This window comes from Oryx dammah, unplaced genomic scaffold, assembly GCF_014754425.2.
Source record: "Oryx dammah isolate SB20612 unplaced genomic scaffold, SCBI_Odam_1.1 HiC_scaffold_26, whole genome shotgun sequence".
Taxonomy (NCBI): Eukaryota; Metazoa; Chordata; class Mammalia; order Artiodactyla; family Bovidae; genus Oryx; species Oryx dammah.
In genome coordinates this window covers 25,739,490-25,760,130 of record NW_024070210.1, presented here as the reverse complement: position 1 = coordinate 25,760,130, position 20,641 = coordinate 25,739,490, and the positions used below count along the sequence as shown (strand labels likewise).

At 43.0% G+C, this 20,641-nt stretch overlaps 1 protein-coding gene and 1 non-coding gene across 2 annotated transcripts in view; one reads left to right on the top strand and one right to left on the bottom strand.

The window, feature by feature from the left end:
* LOC120852822 (protein farnesyltransferase subunit beta) overlaps nt 1-20,641 on the top strand; it is an 81,638-nt gene that overhangs the window by 46,603 nt on the left and 14,394 nt on the right. Inside the window, exons 5-8 of the mRNA XM_040226282.1 lie at nt 3,499-3,645; nt 3,732-3,815; nt 12,215-12,301; nt 19,577-19,706. Of these exons, the coding sequence (XP_040082216.1) occupies nt 3,499-3,645; nt 3,732-3,815; nt 12,215-12,301; nt 19,577-19,706 (448 nt within the window). The remainder of the gene's footprint in view (nt 1-3,498; nt 3,646-3,731; nt 3,816-12,214; nt 12,302-19,576; nt 19,707-20,641) is intronic.
* TRNAW-CCA lies at nt 2,751-2,823 on the bottom strand. Its single transcript has one exon. It is a non-coding gene; the product is annotated as a tRNA-Trp (tRNA).

The following is a 20,641-nucleotide window of genomic DNA, read 5'->3' as shown; positions in this document are numbered from 1 at the left end:
TTATTGACTTCTGATTTGTTTAATATTATTCTGGGCTTCCTCTCCTTACAGATTTCCCTGCTTGTTTTGATTATTTGCTTACATACTATGCATGCTTTTAAGCCCTTCATCCACACTGGTGACAGTGATGTCCAGAATCAACCAGCTTTAGATCTGTCTTTAATCATCCCCTAAAAGTCTGAGTAAATCGTTGATACTCTTGCTTTGAACTTGATCCTCTTATAGGTTTTATGTACTTTTTAATAGCTGGATGATAGAGCAGTAGTGTCCAATAGAACTTCCTAAAGCAATGGAAATGTTTTATGTTTTGGGGCAGCCACCAGTCCCATGTAGCTATGGAGCAGTTGCAGTGCGGCTTGTGTGACTGAGGAGCTCAATTTTAATTAATATAATTAAAATGTAAATAGCCTCATGTGACTAGTGGCTACCTGTTGGACAGAGCAGATGTATCACATTGCTACCCAAAATGTGGTCCCCAGACCAGCAGTATCTCCGTCACTTGGGAACTTGCTAGACGTGCTGAATCTCGGGTCCTTCTAGTTCTGCTGAAATAGATCTGTAGTTTGATGAGATCCTTGGGTGGCTTCTGTACACACTCAAGTTAGAGAAGCACTGAAACCTGGCTGTACACTGGAGTCACATGGGGAATTTTTAGAACTATTGCCACTTGGGCCCACTGTCAGCAATTCTGATTTAATTGGTACTAGGTATGGCCTGGGCGTTGGAATTTTTTTTTTTTTTTTAACATTCCCAAAGTGATTCTAATTACACAGCAAAGACTTGTGGTATTCAAACTTTGTGTATATCCACATCACCTGGGAATTTGGTAAAAATACAGAGGCCCAGCTCTTTCCTGCTTCAGCAAGCCTGGGTCTCTGTATTCTTCATTAGCCCTCCAGTGATTCCAATGTATGCATCTGGGGTTTATTTAGAACCCGATCTAGGAGATAGTTTCCCACTTTGTTGGAAATTGTCATGTAAGCGAGAACGAAACGCCTTGCTGACTTGAAAGAAAACTGATCTACTGGATTGTTTACTCCTGTGAGCGAGCGAGTGATCTATGATACTTGTTTTTCACAAAGCGTGCCCCTCTGGGTGTTGGCTCAGTGTTTCCTGCTTGCGATTTTTTAAATTAAGTTGGTGAATTTCTGGTCTCTAAGCTAATTTTTTTCCCCCTTTGGATAGTTAGAGTGTCATTCACATTTTGCTTTTCAGAATTGCTCGGAGTTGTGCCCACGACAGCTGGTAGCTTCGTGGTCAGTCTGCCAGTTCCTTAAGGTACAAGTTGGAAAGCCCATGGATCAAAATGTTCTGTAGTTCGGAAGTGCCTCCGAGTTGAGAAGAGCCGAGCCCAGTTCCCCAACACAGCCCCGGAGTCACTCAGATGTAGCCTGTCAACTTGGGACAGTTGGCGTGGAGGGGTGATTTAATGACGTCTCTGGTACATTCAGATCCCAGCCTACTCCAGACTTTAGGCCTCAGGGTCAGGAGTATTGCCTTTGGTGTAATTTTGTCATGGGAGCTAGGGAAGGGAATGGGTAACTAGATGACTTTTCCTTTTCCTTTTCTTTTTTTAACATGTGCTGTTTCCTGTCAGTCAAAAAATTTTGTTTTTGTGATACAGAGAACTTTTTGTGCAGACAACTTCTGTTAGACCGGGAGTTCCTTTGCCATTTGTTTCCGGGAAATAGGGTAAGAATTGATTAAGGTTTGGGAAACGTTAGTGACAAGCTCATTTTCTTTGCAAAAATTAACTGCTATTAAAAACATGCCACAGAATTGTCTTCCTTCTCTGATCATCAACTTTAGTTTCAATCTGTGTGCTTCCTACAGTAAAATTGTGGGTGGAACATGAAGTGAGTGTGTATTGCCTTTAACCTGTGACAGTTTCAGGACTCTACTGAGAAATCAGCAGCATTTTCTATGGCTGTCCCTGCCCAGGTGATGTAGCAGGTCTGAAATCAAAAGTAATCAAATATGACCTGAGAGAGCAGCCATTTACTCATGTCTTAGTTGAGATCAAGAAGACTGTGTGATCTCTTTGGCAGCATGGATAAGAAGGAATGAGATGGAAAAGCCCAGGAAAAGAAGGCTGTCTGAGCACTAGAAGGACTCAGATTTACCCCTGGTTCTCTTAAACGAGGGGCTTCCCAGGTGGCACAGTGGTAAAGAATCCACCTGCCAATGCAGGAGATGTGGGTTCGATCCCCAGATCTGGACGATTCCCTGGAGAAGGAGATGGCAACTCACTCAGTATTCTTATCTGGAAAATCCCATGGACAAGGGAGCCTAGAGGGCTACATACAATCCACGGGGTCACAAAGAGTGGGATGCAGCTGAGCTTGCACGCACGCATGCTTTTAATTGAGGCCTTGTCCCATTAGGAAGCTGGGATCCTGCTTTGTTGGGGAACCAACTTGAGAACTCTCCTGGGGTCTCCTTTCCGATGAACTTCAGAGGACCTTCTGCCAAAGAGGGGCTCTCTTGGTTTCATCTAGAGCAAGAAGATAACTTCTGGGCAAACTGACGCCATGCTTGGAAGGAAGGGCTTAGAGGCCAGCCCTCAATATAGCAGTTTCCCTCAGTGAAGGCACTGGAGTTTCTGAAAAATTCTTCAAAAGCCCACAGCTGGGGATACATTCTTGTTTTCTTTTGTTTTCCTGAAAAGTATTTGCTTGTTTATTTGGCTGCATCAGGTCTTTGCTGTGGCACACACTCTTTGATCTTTAGTTGTGGCATGCGGGATCTAGTTCCCTGACCAGGGTTTGAACCTGGGCCCCCTGCACTGGAAGCATAGAGTCTTAGCCACTGGACCACCAGGGAAGTCCCTGGCACGCATCTTGTGATAGGAGCTGGCAGTGCTTAAGTCTGCCACCATGAGCTCAGTGTGCAGAAGCTCACCTCTCATTCTCCTAACCATGGAGACAGACTCCATTGGAAGCTTGTTTCTTGTCAGTGATATGAATACATATCAGTAGCCCACCGGGGCTTAGGCTTCAACGAGAGTGAGAAGGCACATCTTTAAATATTTCTGATAGGCCTCTAGACCAGCATAGTTAGTGGGGGAAAAAGCAATTGAGCATCACCACAATTTAGGGGAAATCCAAACCTCGGAGCTACCCCAAACGCAGGGAGAAGGGACTGGTTCCATAGCTCTGGGGTGGCAAAGTGAGAGAAAACTATGGGAAGGACTGGGTCAAGAAGCATGAGACTCACTCCAGTTCTGTGAAGGGCTGTAAGTTTCTGCCTGGCCTTGTGTTCCTGGCTTCACAACTGGGCAAATGCTTAACTACAAAGCTGATCGAGGCAGGGTAGAGAATTCATCGCTTGGGTGTAGAGAATACATCCTTTACAGATGTATTCAATATATATTCACTAGGTGGGAGGGTGTTTCTTCTCTTTGGGCAGGGCGGAGCCTTGGAAAGGCCTGGACTCTGGTAGAGTTCGGTGTTTTGGAGTTAATGCTGTCTTTGTTTTTCCCTCTGGCCGTGTGCCTAGCGTGTGTCAATTCCTGGAGTTGTGTCAGAGCCCAGAAGGCGGCTTTGGAGGGGGCCCTGGCCAGTACCCACACCTTGCACCCACGTATGCAGCGGTCAACGCGCTGTGCATCATTGGCACCGAGGAGGCCTATGACGTCATTAACAGGTACAGCCAAAGCCAGCAGGGCTGGACACCCAGCCGGGCTCCCATCTGCTGATGCTGCGCTGACCATCACCTCCCTCCCTTCTCAGAGAGAAGCTTCTCCAGTATTTGTACTCGCTGAAGCAACCCGATGGCTCTTTTCTCATGCACGATGGAGGTGAGGTGGATGTGAGGTGAGTGGGGTTTTTCTCAGGCTGCTGTATCAGCAGATTCTCAGGCTTATCTGCCATCAGAGATGCCAAACCCAGGGAAGGACACAGGACATTGCCACCTTGTCTCACCGAATGTCACACAGAGAGACGTGTCAGTGACATGGTTCATAATCCCTGCAAAAAGGGGACAGATGTCCTCAGGGCTCATTGTCACTTGACTTCTTCTATGCAGATGCCAAATACAAGTAACACAGAAACAAAATCAAATGCTTTTGTTTTAAAAATGAAAAATACATTTGTTTGGCACGAGATGATATACCATAGATGTAACTGTATAGTGTAATATGATCTTTCATCTTTTTGGTATGGGAAGGGAGGAGAAGGCCCAGTGGGGACTTAGTAAATATTTTCTGAATGTATTTGATGAAAGCGTGAGAATGTTTAACACCTGTGTGAGAACTGCTTTGGGCAATGCAGAAACCATTAGGGGCCAGTGGAGTCTATGAAAAACAGTGGCATTAACTGATTGGAACCAGTTGGCTCAAAATAATACTTTTTTTTCAAGAATTGTCTGATGTACCTAGCAAGTCGTTTACTCCCCTGGCAGGAGGTTCCCTGTAAAACATCTAGGGAATTCACTGAATTAGTCATTTCTCATAAGCAGTGGATCATTGAGATACATACCAAATTATTATTGTTTAGTCTGATAAATAAATCGTTATGAGGTTTCTATAGCAAAGCCATCTTATTGCCTATTTGTAGATGTGTTGTCCTCTACACGAGCTGATAAGTACTCTGGCTTAACTATTGGTTTGAAAATATAGGGCAAGAAAACACATGAAGGTTGTGGATCACAAAACACATTGCAGATAAAAGGAGGTAACCTTTATCTGCAGAGACCTTCATGAAGGGTTTCTGTCTATTTGTAACCTGTCTGTTCAAACCATAAAATAAGACTAGGTATCTGGAAACCTGGGTACCTGGAAAACTGTTTCTCTGCCCACAATGCCTCTGACCTGAAATGTGGGGGCGTTTACCCTCACATTAATGACACTAAGTACCCAGAGTTGGCACAGACCCTACAGGTTACTGGCTCAGTCCAGCAAGACTGTCTGCACTTCAGACAGCAGTCACAAGTAGTGGGTTCCCAGGTTAACCAGTTCTGCCTGATTTGTAAATCGGGGGTCCCCATGACCCCCTTCTCAGTTCAGTAATTTTCCAGGACAGCTCAGAGAACTCAGAAAACATTTTTCTAATACCATTTATTATAAAGGATATCATAAAGATGGATACAAATGAACAGCCACATGAAGGGGCATACATATAGGATGAGGTCTGGAAAGGTCCAGAGTCTAAGAACTTCTGTTCCCATGATGCTGGGGTATGACACCCTCCTGACAGGCACTTGGGTGCAGCCACCAACCCAAAAGCTCCCTGAACTTCTTCATCCAGAGTGTTTTAATGGAAGTTCCATTATGTAGGCATGGTTGATTAACTGGCCGTTGGTGACTAACTCGGTCTTCTGGGGAGTGGGGCAGAAAGTTCCAACCCTCTGATCCCATGGTTGGTTCCTCTGGCAGCCAGCCCCCATCCTCCAGGAGTCACCTCAGTAGCATAAACTCAGATATGGTTGAATGGGGCTTGTTATGAATTACAAGACTCTCACCCCATTACTCAAGAAAAATTCCACTAGTTTTATGATCTCTGTGCCGAAAAGACCAAATAATGTTTTTTTTTACAATACCCCAGTATCTGTTGTTAAAAGATAAACAGGGGCATGTTAAAAATTTTATGAACTTATTTGAGCAAAAATTGATTCGAATAGGGCAGCATCCCATCTCTCAGATAGGAAGGAAGTCCGAGGAGAGCTGTGCAGAGTGAGAGACTTCTGTGGGCAGAAGGGAGCAGGGACAAGGAAGTGACATCAGGTGCTTAAAGAGTGGCTTGGCTGTTGCAAGGCCACTTTCCTTGAGGGGACGGCAGGGGTTGACCAGCAGAGCATCTCACTAGTGCTGATCAGGTGGTTCCTGACTGACTGGTTGAAGATCGCATTTCTGGGAAAGCGGAAACCATAATGAAGTCTTGGTTTGGTGATGTGGAGTTTAGCATAAGGGACTCCTTTGGGGGCCTCTTGTTTGCTTTTTAGCACTGTATATGCCAGTGAGGGCTCCTGGGGTGGCTCAGTGGTAAAGAATCCACCTGCCAGTGCAGCAGATGCGGGAGACGTGGGTTCGATCCCTGGGTCAGGAAGATCCTCTGGAGGAGGAAATGGAAACTCACTCCAGTATTCTTGCCTGGAAAATTCCATGGACAGAGGAGCCTGGTGAACTATAGTCTGTGGAGTCTCAAAGAATCAGACACAACTTAGCAACTGATCACAATGCCGGTGAAGCCAATATAACTATTGAGGAGAAGCAGCATTGTGTTGACATCTTTAGAAAAATATTTAAAGGATACTTTTCCCCTCTTGGTCACTACATTTTCATCCTGTTCTGCAGATACTCCAAATGTAGCTTTTTAAGGTTTCCTGAGATTATAGGTGAAAGCAGGCAAACACTGGCAAGATCGCTTTGGCATTTCAGTTCAGTTCAGTTCAGTCGCTCAGTCGTGTCCGACTCTTTGCGACCCCATAAATCGCAGCACGCCAGGCCTCCCTGTTCATCACCATCTCCCGGAGTTCACTCAGCCTCACGTCCATCGAGTCCGTGATGCCATCCAGCCATCTCATCCTCTGTCGTCCTCTTCTCCTCCTGCCCCCAATCCCTCCCAGCATCAGAGTTTTTTCCAATGAGTCAACTCTTCGCATGAGGTGGCCAAAGTACTGGAGTTTCAGCTTTAGCATCATTCCTTCCAAAGGAATCCCAGGGCTGATCTCCTTCAGAATGGACTGGTTGGATCTCCTTGCAGTCCTAGGGACTCTCAAGGGTCTTCTCCAACACCACAGTTCAAAAGCATCAATTCTTCGGAGCTCAGCCTTCTTCACAGTCCAACTCTCACATCCATACATGACCACAGGAAAAACCATAGCCTTGACTAGATGGACCTTAGTCGGCAAAGTAATGTCTATGCTTTTGAATATGCTGTCTAGGTTGGTCATAATTTTTCTTCCAAGGAGTAAGCATCTTTTAATTTCATGGCTGCAATCACCATCTGCAGTGATTTTGGAGCCCAAAAAAATAAAGTCTGATACCGTTTCCACTGTTTCCCCATCTATTTCCCATGAAGTGATGGGACCGGATGCCATGATCTTCGTTTTCTGAATGTTGAGCTTTAGGCCAACTTTTTTGCTCTCCTCTTTCACTTTCATCAAGAGGCTTTTTAGCTCCTCTTCACTTTCTGCCATAAGGGTGGTGTCATCTGCATATCTGAGGTGATTGATATTTCTCCCGGCAATCTTGATTCCAGCTTGTGTTTCTTCCAGTCCAGCGTTTCTCATGATGTACTCTGCATAGAAGTTAAATCAGCAGGGTGACAATATACAGCCTTGACGTACTCCTTTTCCTATTTGGAACCAGTCTGTTGTTCCATGTCCAGTTCTAACTGTTGCTTCCTGACCTGCATACAGATTTCTCAAGAGGCAGGTCAGGTGGTCTGGTATTCCCATCTCTTGAAGAATTTTCCACAGTTTATTGTGATCTACACAGTCAAAGGCTTTGGCATAGTCAATAAAGCAGAAATAGATGTTTTTCTGGAACTCTCTTGCTTTTTCCATGATCCAGCAGATGTTGGCAATTTGATCTCTGGTTCCTCTGCCTTTTCTAAAACCAGCTTGAATGTCAGGGAGTTCACGGTTCACGTATTGCTGAAGCCTGGCTTGGAGAATTTTGAGTATTACTTTACTAGCATGTGAGATGAGTGCAATTGTGTGGTAGTTTGAGCATTCTTTGGCATTGCCCTTCTTTGGGATTGGAATGAAAACTGACCTTTTCCAGTCCTGTGGCCACTGCTGAGTTTTCCAAACTTGCTGGCATATTGAGTGCAGCACTTTCACAGCATCCTCTTTCAGGATTTGAAACAGCTCCACTGGAATTCCATCACCTCCACTAGCTTTGTTCGTAGTGGTGCTTTCTAAGGCCCACTTGACTTCACATTCCAAGATGTCTGGCTCTAGATTAGTGATCACATCATCACAACTATCTGGGTCGTGAAAATCTTTTTTGTACAGTTCTTCCACGTATTCTTGCCACCTCTTCTTAATATCTTCTGCTTCTGTTAGGTCCATACCATTTCTGTCCTTTATCGAGCCCATCTTTGCATGAAATGTTCCCTTGGTATCTCTAATTTTCTTGAAATCTCTAGTCTTTCGCATTCTGTTGTTTTCCTCTATTTCTTTGCATTGATCGCTGAAGAAGGCTTTCTTATCTCTTCTTGCTATTCTTTGGAACTCTGCATTTAGATGCCTATATCTTTCCTTTTCTCCTTTGCTTTTCGCCTCTCTTCTCTTCACAGCTATTTGTAAGGCCTCCCCGGACAGCCATTTTGCTTTTTTGCATTTCTTTTCCATGGGGATGGTCTTGATCCCTGTCTCCTGCACAGTGTCACGAACCTCCGTCCATAGTTCATCAGGCACTCTATCTATCAGATCTAGGCCCTTAAATCTATTTCTCACTTCCACTGTATAATCATAAGGGATTTGATTTAGGTCATACCTGAATAGTCTAGCGGTTTTCCCTACTTTCTTCAGTTTAAGTCTGAATTTGGTAATAAGGAGTTTATGATCTAAGCCACAGTCAGCTCCTGGTCTTGTTTTTGTTGACTGTATAGAGCTTCTCCATCTTTGGCTGTATAGAATATAATCGATCTGATTTTGGTGTTGACCATCTGGTGATGTCCATGTGTAGAGTCTTCTCCTGTGTTGTTGGAAGAGGGTGTTTGCTATGACCAGTGCATTTTTTTGGCAAAACTCTATTAGTCTTTGCCCTGCTTCATTCCGCATTCTAAGGCCAAATTTGCCTGTTACTCCAGATGTTTCTTGACTTCCTACTTTTGCATTCCAGTCCCCTATAATTAAAAGGACATCTTCTTTGGGTGTTAGTTCTAAAAGGTCTTGTAGGTCTTCATAAAACCATTCAGCTTCTTCAGTATTACTGGTTGAGGCATAGACTTGGATAACTGTGATATTTAATGGTTTGCCTTGGAGACAAACAGAGATCATGCTGTCATTTTTGAGACTGCATCCAAGTACAGCATTTTGGACTCTTTTGAGGACCATGATGGCTACTCCATTTCTTCTGAGGGATTCCTGCCTGCAGTAGTAGATATAATGGTCATCTGAGTTAAATTCACCCATTCCAGTCCATCTTAGTTCGCTGATTCCTAGAATGTCGACATTCACCCTTGCCATCTCTTGTTTGACCACTGCCAATTTGCCTTGATTCATGGAGCTGACATTCCAGGTTCCTATGTAATATTGCTCTTTACAGCATCGGATCTTGCTTCTATCACCAGTCACATCCACAACTGGGTATTGTTTTTGCTTTGGCTCCATCCCTTCATTCTTTCTGTAGTTATTTCTCCTCTGATCTCCAGTAGCATATTGGGCACCTAATGACCTGGGGAGTTCCTCTTTTGGTATCCTATCATATTGCCTTTTCATACTGTTCATGGGGTTCTCAAGGCAAGAATACTGGCATTTCATCACTCTTCTTTTTCAGATATGATTATTCTCTAACTTATTCATTCCGGTGCCGGTTTCCTTCTGTGTTCTTATTCATATCTGCCAGACAAATGCTAGGAATCTCCTCCAATAAAATAGGTTTGTTTCTGTAGAGCTCTTTAACCATATGCTTCCTCTGGTAACATCCTGCCATTTGAACCGTGCTTTACATTTACAGAGGATTAAAGATGTGAACGATGGATGTAACCTAGCAGGCCGCGTCCCATTCGCCTGCTCAGCATGGTTTCTTGTGCCCCAGTTCCATCGCTTTTCACTTGATTTTCCTTTAATTGTCTTTGCCTGGGAGCATCAGCAGTTACTCCTGAGTGCTGCCAGGTGGATTTGACCTGAAGAGAAGCAGCGGTTGACAGGGACGTCTGGAGGCTAGCCTGTCTTCTTCTGGGTTAGAACCGATCTCTTGATATTCCAGGCCTGTCACAAGTCCTCGTTTCTGAGATGAGCTTACTCAGGCATTCACAGCTCCCATGGACTGCTGCTAATCCAAGCCAATTTGTAGCCAGCACCATCTTTCCCCTCAGTTCTTAAGAAAGGAGCAATTATTTATTCCTGACCTCCTAATCCAGGTTATATAACCTGGCGTATTCCGGGAGGGTAGTGGGGAGATAGGGACCCAGCGTTTGCAAAAGTTTTGGCAACAGAGTATAGAGTGTGTTTGGGGAAGGAGGGGGTCAGTGTTGCTGAAGTGCAGAGGGGTGCAGGCAGAGAATGAAGCTGGCTGGCCAGGCTGGGAATAGCCCGAGGAGCACTGCAGTCTCCTTGAGAAGTCGGGAGTTTATTTTAAAGGTAGTAGAAGCCACTGACAAGTTTTAAGTAGGGAGTGACATGATCTGATTTGTGTTTTGTTAGAAGTTCTATGGGGAATACATTGGGCTTCCCAGGTGGCTGAGTGGTGAGGAAAACTCCTGCCAATGCAGGAGACCTGGGTTCGATCCCTGTGTCGGGAAGATCCCCCAAAGAAGGAAATGGGAATGCACTCCAGTATTTTTGCCTGGAGAATTCCATGGACAGAGGAGCCTGGCAGGCTACAGCTCATGGGGTCGCAAAGACACGACTTAGCGACTGAAAGGAACAAGTGAATGCATTATGGTGTTTTAGTGAAAATCCTCTGGTTTCAGGGCTGGAGGGAGGAAGACTGGACAGGAAACTGACCCAGATTAAAGATGCCTTGGATTTGGGTGACAGCAGGAGGCTAGCGGGCAGCTGACAAATTTGAGAGGATGACAACTGGACAGAGGGACAGAGGAAGCTGATGCTCAAGAAAAGTGTGTTTTGTTCACTCATTGTCTCAGTGTGAGATCTGGCAGCAGGTCTCAGGTCTTCCATTTATGAAACAGGCCACACTGCTGACTGCCTCCCTACCTCAGAGGTTATATTCACATTCAAGAGCAAATACTTTTGAACCTCTTTGTGAGACTCAAGACCTGAGAGGAGTTAGGTCAGACTTTCGAAGTTAGCTTACAGTAGATGATAACACTTGGCAGAAAAGACTCTTGCATGCTTCTGATGCCTGCTGGTTTAACTCAGCCTCTGCTGTGCCTTTGGCCAATGTGAGCAGGCTGATTAAAATGCTCGGAGGAGAATAATAACCTGCAGCTCACTGGAATCCTTCAGTGTGCTTGACTTAGTATTATGTCCATATTGAACAATATGGAAGCTAGACTCTTCTCTCTCCTCTCTTTTTATTCCTTAGGAGCCCATAGATAAAGGATCTTGAAAGAAAATAGAACAAACAGGTTTGTCTTCAACATAAAATGAAGCTGAGATGTTGGATGTTTGAAAAGACCATGTGCTAAGTCGCTTCAGTCGTGTCTGACTCTTTGCAATCCCATGAACTGTAGCCTGCCAGGCTCCTCTGTCCATGGGATTCTCCAGGCAAGAATGCTGGATTGGGTTGCCATTTCCAGGAGATCTTCCCTCCCCAGGGATCGAACCTGCGTCTGTTGCATCTCCTGCACTGGCAGGCAGGTTCTTTACCACTAGTGCCACCTGGGAAGCCCATAGTGGAAAAGAAAAGACAGTTTGTAGATGTGTTCTATAATAGAGGGAGAAGCTGAAATAAAATGTGTCCTGAGAAGAATTAGGGCTGGCAGGATGGAATGGCAAGAATTATTCCAAATCAAGTGGGATGTGTTCTTTTTTCTATTTAAAGTGTGTGTGTGTGTACTGGAGGGGTGCTTGAAATCAAAACTCTTTTCTCACTTTAGAAGTCTAAGGAATGGATCTGAGTAGCTTGTCTATTCTGGTCCCTCTTGCTTGGTCTGTGCAGCCATGTGGTCTGGCAGCCTGCTTTGGAGGTTGTCTGTTTGAAAGAAATGTGGTTAACCTTTAATGTGTCCAGGCCATAAACATGACAAGTCCTGGATCTAAGAACAGTACTGACAGCTGGATGAATGAGCATCTCAGAAATACCTGAATGACAACATGGAATTCATGGAATTGTAGGTCTTTGAAAGAAGAGCTGAATTCACTGTTGACATAAATTGATATGGCTGTTATTTCGTGTGGTGTAGCTTTGACTGTGTGGAGGTAGGGAGAATAGAATGTCATGTTCTTTCTCTGAGACCACGCTGTGAGGAACTTGATCCAAATGGAATGTCGGAGCTCCTGGTTGGAGACCAGGAGTGAGGACAGGTGGTGATTACAGCTTGTGAGGCAGAGAGCAATCCACCCAAGAAGTTCAGTGAGCCTTGTTTGAGCTCTTCCTGAGAGTGTGACCCTTGCCCCTCTATTTCTGTCCTTCCAGAAGTGCGTACTGTGCTGCCTCGGTAGCTTCGTTGACCAACATCATCACCCCAGACCTGTTTGAGGGCACTGCTGAATGGATCGCAAGGTGAGAGATGCTGGGATTTGTCCCATTTCTTAGACAGCAGGCAGTCAAGACTTCTGAAAAATAAAGGAAGTGCAGAAGAACCAGAAGAGAATGTAAAATTACAAGAGACATCTTACGGTTGAAAGATTTTACATTTCAAAAATACTTTAAAAGTTTTCTTTTTGCAAGTTTTCTTTAATGTGATTGGCAAGGATCAAAACTCTGGGTAAACAGTATTAGTCAGAGTCTAAATGGATTTAAACCAGTTTGAAGAGAAATTTGGAAATATCTCAAAAATGTCTTTGCTGATGACCCCAAAATTCCACTCCTTCAGAAACTCACACACGTGCATGAGAGAGACAAACATAGGACTCATTTATAATAGTAAATAAAGCTAGAAACAGATTAAACATTCATAAGCACGAGATGGATAAATGAGTTGTGATGTAGTCACATTAGAATATAATATAGCAATTAAAATGAATAAGCTAAAGCTACATGTATCAATATGGGTGAATCTCAGAACACTATTGTGTTTGATAGTGTTAAACTAGTGTAAAAAAAATGTTAAAGAAAACATGCAGGTTAGCACATTGACTGGAAATTTGAAAACATGCAAAACAATTCTGTATTTTTTATGGCAGAACCACATGTAGTAATATAAAAACATGCTGGAAAGAATAAGCACCAAATTTAGGATGGTGGTTACTTCTGGGAGGAAGGCAAACAAAATGAGATTACAGAAAGCCTGCACTTCCACTCGGGCTTCCTAGATGGCGCTAGTGGTAAGGAACCCACCTGCCAGTGCAGGAGACTCGGGTTCAATCCCTGGGTCGGGAAGATCCCCTAGAGGAGGGCGCAGCAACCCACTCCAGTGTTCTGGCCTGGAAAAGCCCCTAGACAGAGGAGTCTGGTGGGCTACAGTTTGTAGGGTCGCAGAGTTGAACACGACTGAAGTGACTTAGCATGCACACATGCACACTTGTACTCAGGAGACTTCAGTTGTATCTGTAACTGTTTGTTTGTTTAAAATTAAAAAAAAGAAACCTGAAATGCATATGGGTAAATCAAAGGTTGGTGTTAGATACACATATGTTCTATATATTATTTGCTATACTTTCCAGGATCCTTCCAATTATCTCATAATTTTTTTTTTTTTAAAAAAGGTATAGTAGGTTTATCTATACTATTGAGGAATTATATCCAAGCTGTATTGTTTTATTTTTTATATCTTAATTTTTATCAAAGTAGTACTTACTGCTATGAAAATACAATTTTCAGCTAAACCAAATGATATACTATGATCATATTTACTTTTTTGGTATGACTTTTTTCCCTTCTGGAATTAATCATTACCTCCTGATTCCCACATTTTCTGCCAGAGCTATAAAATTACTCTCAATATGGTCAAACAATTCAGGTGATGTATCAGGTCTCTTTTGTGTATGTGTGTGTGTGTACATGTGTGTGCTCGTGTGCTTTGAGTCGTCTACCCCTGGGCCTCTGCCCTCCTGCTTCAGTCTGGACATATTGATCTCAGCTTGCTGCACAGCAGGCAATCCAGAAGCTTCCTTTCAGCATGAAATTCACTTTTCTGCTTTGTTAAAGCCCCAGTCCTCCTTTCTCCTGGTTTACTTACTCATTTGAATGAATCACTTATTTCAACAGATCCCAAAAAAGAGAACTTGGGAGATAGATTTTTAAGATTTTGCAATTATTTTTGTTCTAGTCTCACACTTGATGGCTAGTTTATTTGGTTAGAGACTTCTAAATTGAAAACTATAAATTGTATTCCTTCAGATTTTTTAAGCCTTGCTCCATTATCTTATGGCTCCCAGTGTCATTGTTAAAAAGGCTGATCATAATGATGGCCAACCTTTACTGAGGACTTCGTGTGTAATACTTAATAGTAAGGGAGCTCTAGTTTAAACATTGAGAATATAACCTTTTGAGCTAGACTGCCTGGGTTTGGTTCTTTTTTATACCTTCTGTTTCTCAGTTGAGATTTCCCATTTTTTCATTCATTACAAGTGTATTTTTCTTCATAAAGATAAATATACAATTATAATATCTGTTTTAAAATCCTTGCCTGGAAATTTCACCGTCTGGCTATCTTGGGGTTGACACGTCCCCTTTTCCTGCGTGCCTGTGTCACGTGGTGCTTGGCTTGTACCCTGGACATTACAGCTTCCCAGGTGGTGCTAGTGGTGAAGAACCCACTTCCCAATGCAGGAGATGTAAGACACATGGGTTCAGTCCCTGGGTCAGGAAGATCGCCTGGAGGAGGGTGTGGCAACCCACTCCAGTATTCTGACTTGGAGTATCTCATGGATAGAGGAGCCTGGTGGGCTATGGTCCATAGCGTTGCAGGGTTAGACATGACTGGAATGACTTAGCTCGCATCACTGGATGTTGTAGAAACTGGAGTCATTAGATAGCTTTAAAGAGTGTTGATCTTTTTCTTCTAGCAGGCAATCATCTTGGTTAGTTGATTGCAGTGGGCAGGGTCTCAGCTCTTGGGTCAGTTCTTAGAAACTCCTTTCAGTTTGTCCAGTACAGGTGTGATTCAGGGTCAGGTAGAAATTTGAGCAAAGTTTAAACGTGGAATTTGGTATTTCCCTTCTCTGACTCTCCTCTTTCTGGGATTCCTCATCAGTTTCTGTTATTCTGGTTCTTCTTGCCAGAAATATGGGGCTTTCAGTTTCAGCTGCCTTCCACTGACCTGCTTGCCACTGTTGGACAACTGTAGCCATCCTCAGGGCAAATCAAGAAAAAAGGGAGGAATGGTGGAGAGGAGGGACTGACTGTTCCAACTTTCAAATCCCCACCTTTTTTCGTTTGCTGAGGCTTCAGGAAATAGTTTTAGTGTGTTTTGTCCGGAGCATGTAGTTATTAATATTTGCAGGATTCTGACTGCCTGGGTTTGAAGCCCAGTTTTGTCATTTATTAGCTTAGTGGCCTTGGTCAAATTGTTTAACTTCTCCATGTCATAGTCTCCATTTGCGTCAAATGATGGAATATTGAATCTGATATTAAGCTGAAATACAAAGAAATTTAAGTGGTAAAACTTGTTATGGTTTCCACTGTGCGTTACTGCCTCCCAGTCCACTGTATTCCCAATCCATTGTCTGTTTCTGTCTTATTTCTCTTATTCTTGCTGTTTGGAAAATTCATGATGATGATTTTGTTGTTGTTCATGGTGCTGGGTACTCAGCAGGTATCTTCAGTCTAGAATTGCATGTACTTTACTTCCATACTTACTAAGAGGTTCCCTTACTTTTTATCTTCTAATCCTGTTGAGTTTTTATTTCTGTAATTCTATGTAAAATTTTTCAAAGCTTATATAGAAAAAGAATACTTCTTTTTTATGTACTCTCTTGTTCTTGTTTCAGGGATATTTTGTCCTTACAATGTCTAGAAAGTTTACTTCTGCTCCTTATGTTATTTCCTCCAATTTATTTTTGTTTCATTTCTATGTCATGTTTACCTAAAAATCTCTTTTACTAAGAGCCTTTGCTTAAATGTTTGATGTTCGTATTTAAGAGTCAGGTGCTAGAAAGCTGATGGGGAGCTATGTTTGCCAGAGTGTCCTGGGATCCAGCCATTCATGACGAATTTTCATATATCAGTGTCCATAGGATTTTTCTGTGGAGAACCTTCCAGATTCCTGGTTATGGTATGAAGCTGGCAGCCAGCTTTGTGAACTCTAATAGGGGAAGGGGGCTTATCTGGTGGCTCAGCAGTAAAGAATCCACCTTCGAATGCAGGAGATGCAGGTTTGATCCCTGGGTCAAGAAGACCCTCTGGAGAAGGAAATGGCAACCCACTCCAGTATTCTTTCCTGGAAAATCCCATGGATGGAGGAGCCTGGCAGGCTACAGTTGATGGGGTTGCAAAGAGTCAGACACGACATAGTGACTAAACAACAACAACGGCAGGGAAAGGGGTTGGGAGTGCTTTTGCTCAGGTCATAGACTTCCACTTAATCCTTCTGCTCAGTACAGTACCTCCGCCTGCTCTCAGCTGTGCTGGAAATCCTGGAATTCACACTTCTTGATTAAGCCCCTGCAACCTCCCATCTGCTGGGTACCTGGAGGTCTAACTGAGTCTCTTTAGCAATTTACCACCAGTCAACTCAGTTAAAAACCTTCCCACTTTATGGGTAGCTTACATCCCTCAACTTGTCATCGGAGAACATCACCTTGCTTTCTGTTGCTTCATCCCTCCTTTCCTCTCAGGGCTGGTGTACGTTTCTCTATTAAGTCAGTTACTTCTTATCTTCATCCTTTTCCAGCTTTCAGTTTTGTTATTTCCTGTCTGTATTCATATCCTCTTCTATTCTCCTTATCCTTAGGGGTTTATCCTTTTTAAAAATTCCTTTACTTTCATTTTACTGGGCTCTTTTCAATCCATTATATTTAGCTAGAAGAAACTCCCAAAGAATTTTGCTAAATTGCTCTCATGCATGTGAAAACAAAGGGATGGAAAGTGGAATGTGTAAATGAATGCATACTGTGTGTGTGTGTGTTTTTTAAAGCTGAGTTAAGAAAAGTTAAGAAAAAAAAAATTAAGAGGTCCCTTGCATATTTTTCACTCATCAGACCTTTCCAACTTGAGCTGTTCATATGCTCCAAGAGGCCAGATGCATTGGAGAGACAATTTGGATTGTGTGTCTTTGGGTGGCCATGGTGTTGAGAGATGGAGGATGCTGAAGAAGCTATTCAGGGGGCAGCAGCCAGTTTTTGACTCTGCTGTGAACTCCCTAGGCCTCAGTTTAGTTCAGTTCAGTCGCTCAGTCGTGTCCGACTCTTTGCGACCCCATGAACTGCAGCATGCCAGGCCTCCCTGTCCATCACCAACTCCTGGAGTTCACTCAAACTCATGTCCATCAAGTCGGTGATGCCATCCAGCCATCTCATCCTCTGTTGTCCCCTTCTCCTCCTGCCTTTCATTTTTCCAAGCATCAGGGTCTTTTCAAATGATTCAGGTATTTGCATCAGATGGCCAAAGTATTGGAGTTTCAGCTTCAACATCAGTCCTTCCAATGAATATTTAGAACTGATTTCCTTTAGGATGGACTGGCTGGATCTTCTTGCTGTCCACAGGACTCTCAAGAGCCTTCTTCAATACCACAGTTCAAAAGCATCAATTCTTTGGCATTCAGCTTTCTTTATAGTCCAACTCTCACATCCATATACTGGAAAAACCATAGCTTTGACTAGACAGACCTTGGTTGGCAAAGTAATGTCTCTACTTTTTAATATGCTGTCTAGGTTGATCATAACTTTTCTTCCAAGGAGCAAGATCTTTTAATTTCATGGCTGCAATCACCATCTGCAGTGATTTTGGAGCCCCCCCAAAATAAAGTCTGTCACTGTTTCCACTGTTTCCCCATCTATTTGCCATGAAGTGATGGGACCAGATGCCATGATCTTACTTTTCTGAATGTTAAGTTTTAAGCCAACTTTTTCACTCTCCTCTTTCACTTTCATAGGAAGCTCTTTAGTTCTTCGCTTTCTGCCATAAGAGTGGTGTCATCTGCATATCTGAGGTTATCAGGCCTCTCTGAAAAAGGCTTCTGAATTCCCAAGGCCTCTCCTTTAATGAGAGGTGCCTGGAAGACAGGAAGTACTACAGATTCCTTTTTCTTCCACCTGGAAGTTGGATTAAGTGCTCATTGACCTGTATACCTGTGAGGATTTGTGAGGCAGATATACCTGTAGGGAATGTGACCCTATACACATCTGTAGATCACTGGAAGTAAAGTTCTATGTTATATGAAAATATATAGGAAGGAAAATTTCTTCATACTACAGATGAAACAGGTTTATTAAGACATGCAAAAAGAAAATCTAAAGTCACCAACCACTCATGTTTCTTATCTTTCCAGAATTCCAGAAAAATCATGCAGTACATTATCATTTTATGACTTTTTCATGTAATGTATTTGGAACATTTTAAAGTATACTTCTGTAATGTCATTTTAAATGACTATATAGTATTCTGTTATATGGATACATCATAATTTATATAACCAGTCCCTTACTATTGAGTTTCTGAGTTTCGAACATTTCACTATTATAAATGGGGATACAATAAACATTCTTATAATCTGATCTTTGGACACATTTGTACTTACTTTGTAGAATTAATTCCTAGAAAGTGAAAAGTGAAAATGAAAGTCACTCAGTCGTGTCTGACTCTTTGCTACCCCATGGACTATACAGTCTATGGAATTCTCTAGGCCAGGATACTGGAGTGGGTAGCCTTTCCCCTCTCCAGGGCATCTTCCCAACCCAAGGATTGAACCTGGGTCTCCTGCATTGCAGGTGAGTTCTTTACCAACTGAGCTATCAGGGAATCCCTTTAATTCCTAGAAATGACCCTAATATTGCTGGGCCAAAGAGTATTAAGTTTTTATGACTAGAAAATACAGTCATATTTTCTATATTATCTTACATTATCTAATTATCTTACAATCTCAACAATTATTATAGTAATAATTTGAAAATATAAGAACTTGTAATTTGGAGAAATAAATTTACTTTGGATAGCTATAAAGGTATATATGTTCATTCTGGAAGCTTTTTGAAAACACAGAAAAATAAAGAGGAAAGGTATCAGCAATAGATTTGTATTAAAATATAACCATCATTAGCAATTATTTTTCAATTTTATTTTAACCTGATGGTTATCACAGTATACATATGATTTTATAACTCTTTCCAAAAAGTAATGATTTGAGGTTCTATGTTTGTTCATTAGTAGACTATGTTTCTTTCTTTCTTTCTTTTTTTTTTTTTTTTTTGAGGAAAGCGTGAAAGTCACTCAGTTGTGTCCAACTCTTTGCAACCCCATGGACTGTATAGTCCATGGAATTCTCCAGGCCGGAATACTGAAGTGGGTACCCGTTCCCTTCTCCAGGGGATCTTCCCAGCCCAGGGATCAAACCCAGGTTCCCCACATTGCAGGTGGAGGAAAAGGCATTTCTAAAAGTTAATTAGCTGGCATCTTTCCATTCATAGTTGCAATTTTTAAAATAGAATTCAGTTCAGTTCAGTTGCTCAGTTGTGTCGAGAAGAGTTGATTTATAAGTGGTGTTTCAGGTGTACAGCAAATTAATTCCATTATATATATATATATATATTCTTTTTCACATTCTTTTCCATTATAGTTTATCACAAGACACTGAATATAGGTGCAGCAGTCTATGCCTTAAGCGGAACCACTTCACTCTTTGCCATCTAGGGTGCTCACTGGTTGACACTCAGTCGGGTTTTCTCGACCTCCTCCCAGGTGTCAGAATTGGGAAGGTGGGATTGGCGGGGTACCAGGAATGGAAGCCCATGGCGGCTACACGTTCTGTGGCCTGGCTGCGCTGGTCATCCTCAAGAAGGAGCGCTCCTTGAACTTGAAGAGCTTACTAGTAAGTACTTGGTGATCTGTCTTCCCCTCAGGCCCCAGGCCCCTGGGATGTGACCGCTCGGACATGCTGGTTTCAGGGACGTTTGTCTGTGTGAAGAGCTAGCAGTTCCTGCCTTGAGCTCTGGGCTGACAGTCGTGTAACAAAGCTTCAGATGCAGTTGTTGGATAGCCCAGCACTGTTACGAGAGAGTGCAGGGGGTGAACATCTGCTCTCGGTCTCGGCTCCCTGCTTCCTGCCTTTCCTTCTTCCTGCTCTGAACCTTCTACATCGTGTGTTAGGCCAACCCCAGAGCCTTCTTCAGTCCCTCAGACGTCTGGGGAGGGCCACAGTACCTGCCTCCTACTTCTAGGAGAGTATAGCTTCAGTCTCTTAAAACTAGAGGTTTTCACGTGTCTTAGAAAGATTCTCCCGGGAGAAGTTATGAGAAGAGCTTTTATTACCCTCCGCACCATGTGAGTGTTTAGTAGCTACCTTTACACAAGCTGGTCACAGCTGGGAATACACGGAGCAGGTGGCCCAGGCATTTATGTCTCAACTCCAAGCTCCTGCCCATTATTCAGAGTGAACTCATTATCCAGTGTGCAGTCAGCTTCAGGGGCTTGTTAGATTGTAGCTAAATTATCACTGGAGGCCTGGTATACACACACACACAGCCACCAAGGAGCTGTCTTTGGTGAAACTTTTACTCCCTGATCATGACCTCAAAGCAAATCAGCTGCAACTGACATTCATCTCCTCTCCCTAAGTTCAGATGTCATTGTGAGACCCATCATGGGGTCCCAGGAGAGTTTATATTTTTCCCTGTACAGATATGACCAGTGGCATTTTGTCTTGGCCTTTAGGAAGCCTCCTCCTGTAGCATACTCTTCTTGAAGGTTCTTAAAGCCTGAAGGGTTTATGCCCAAATGGTCAACTTTATGCATAGACTTAGAGTT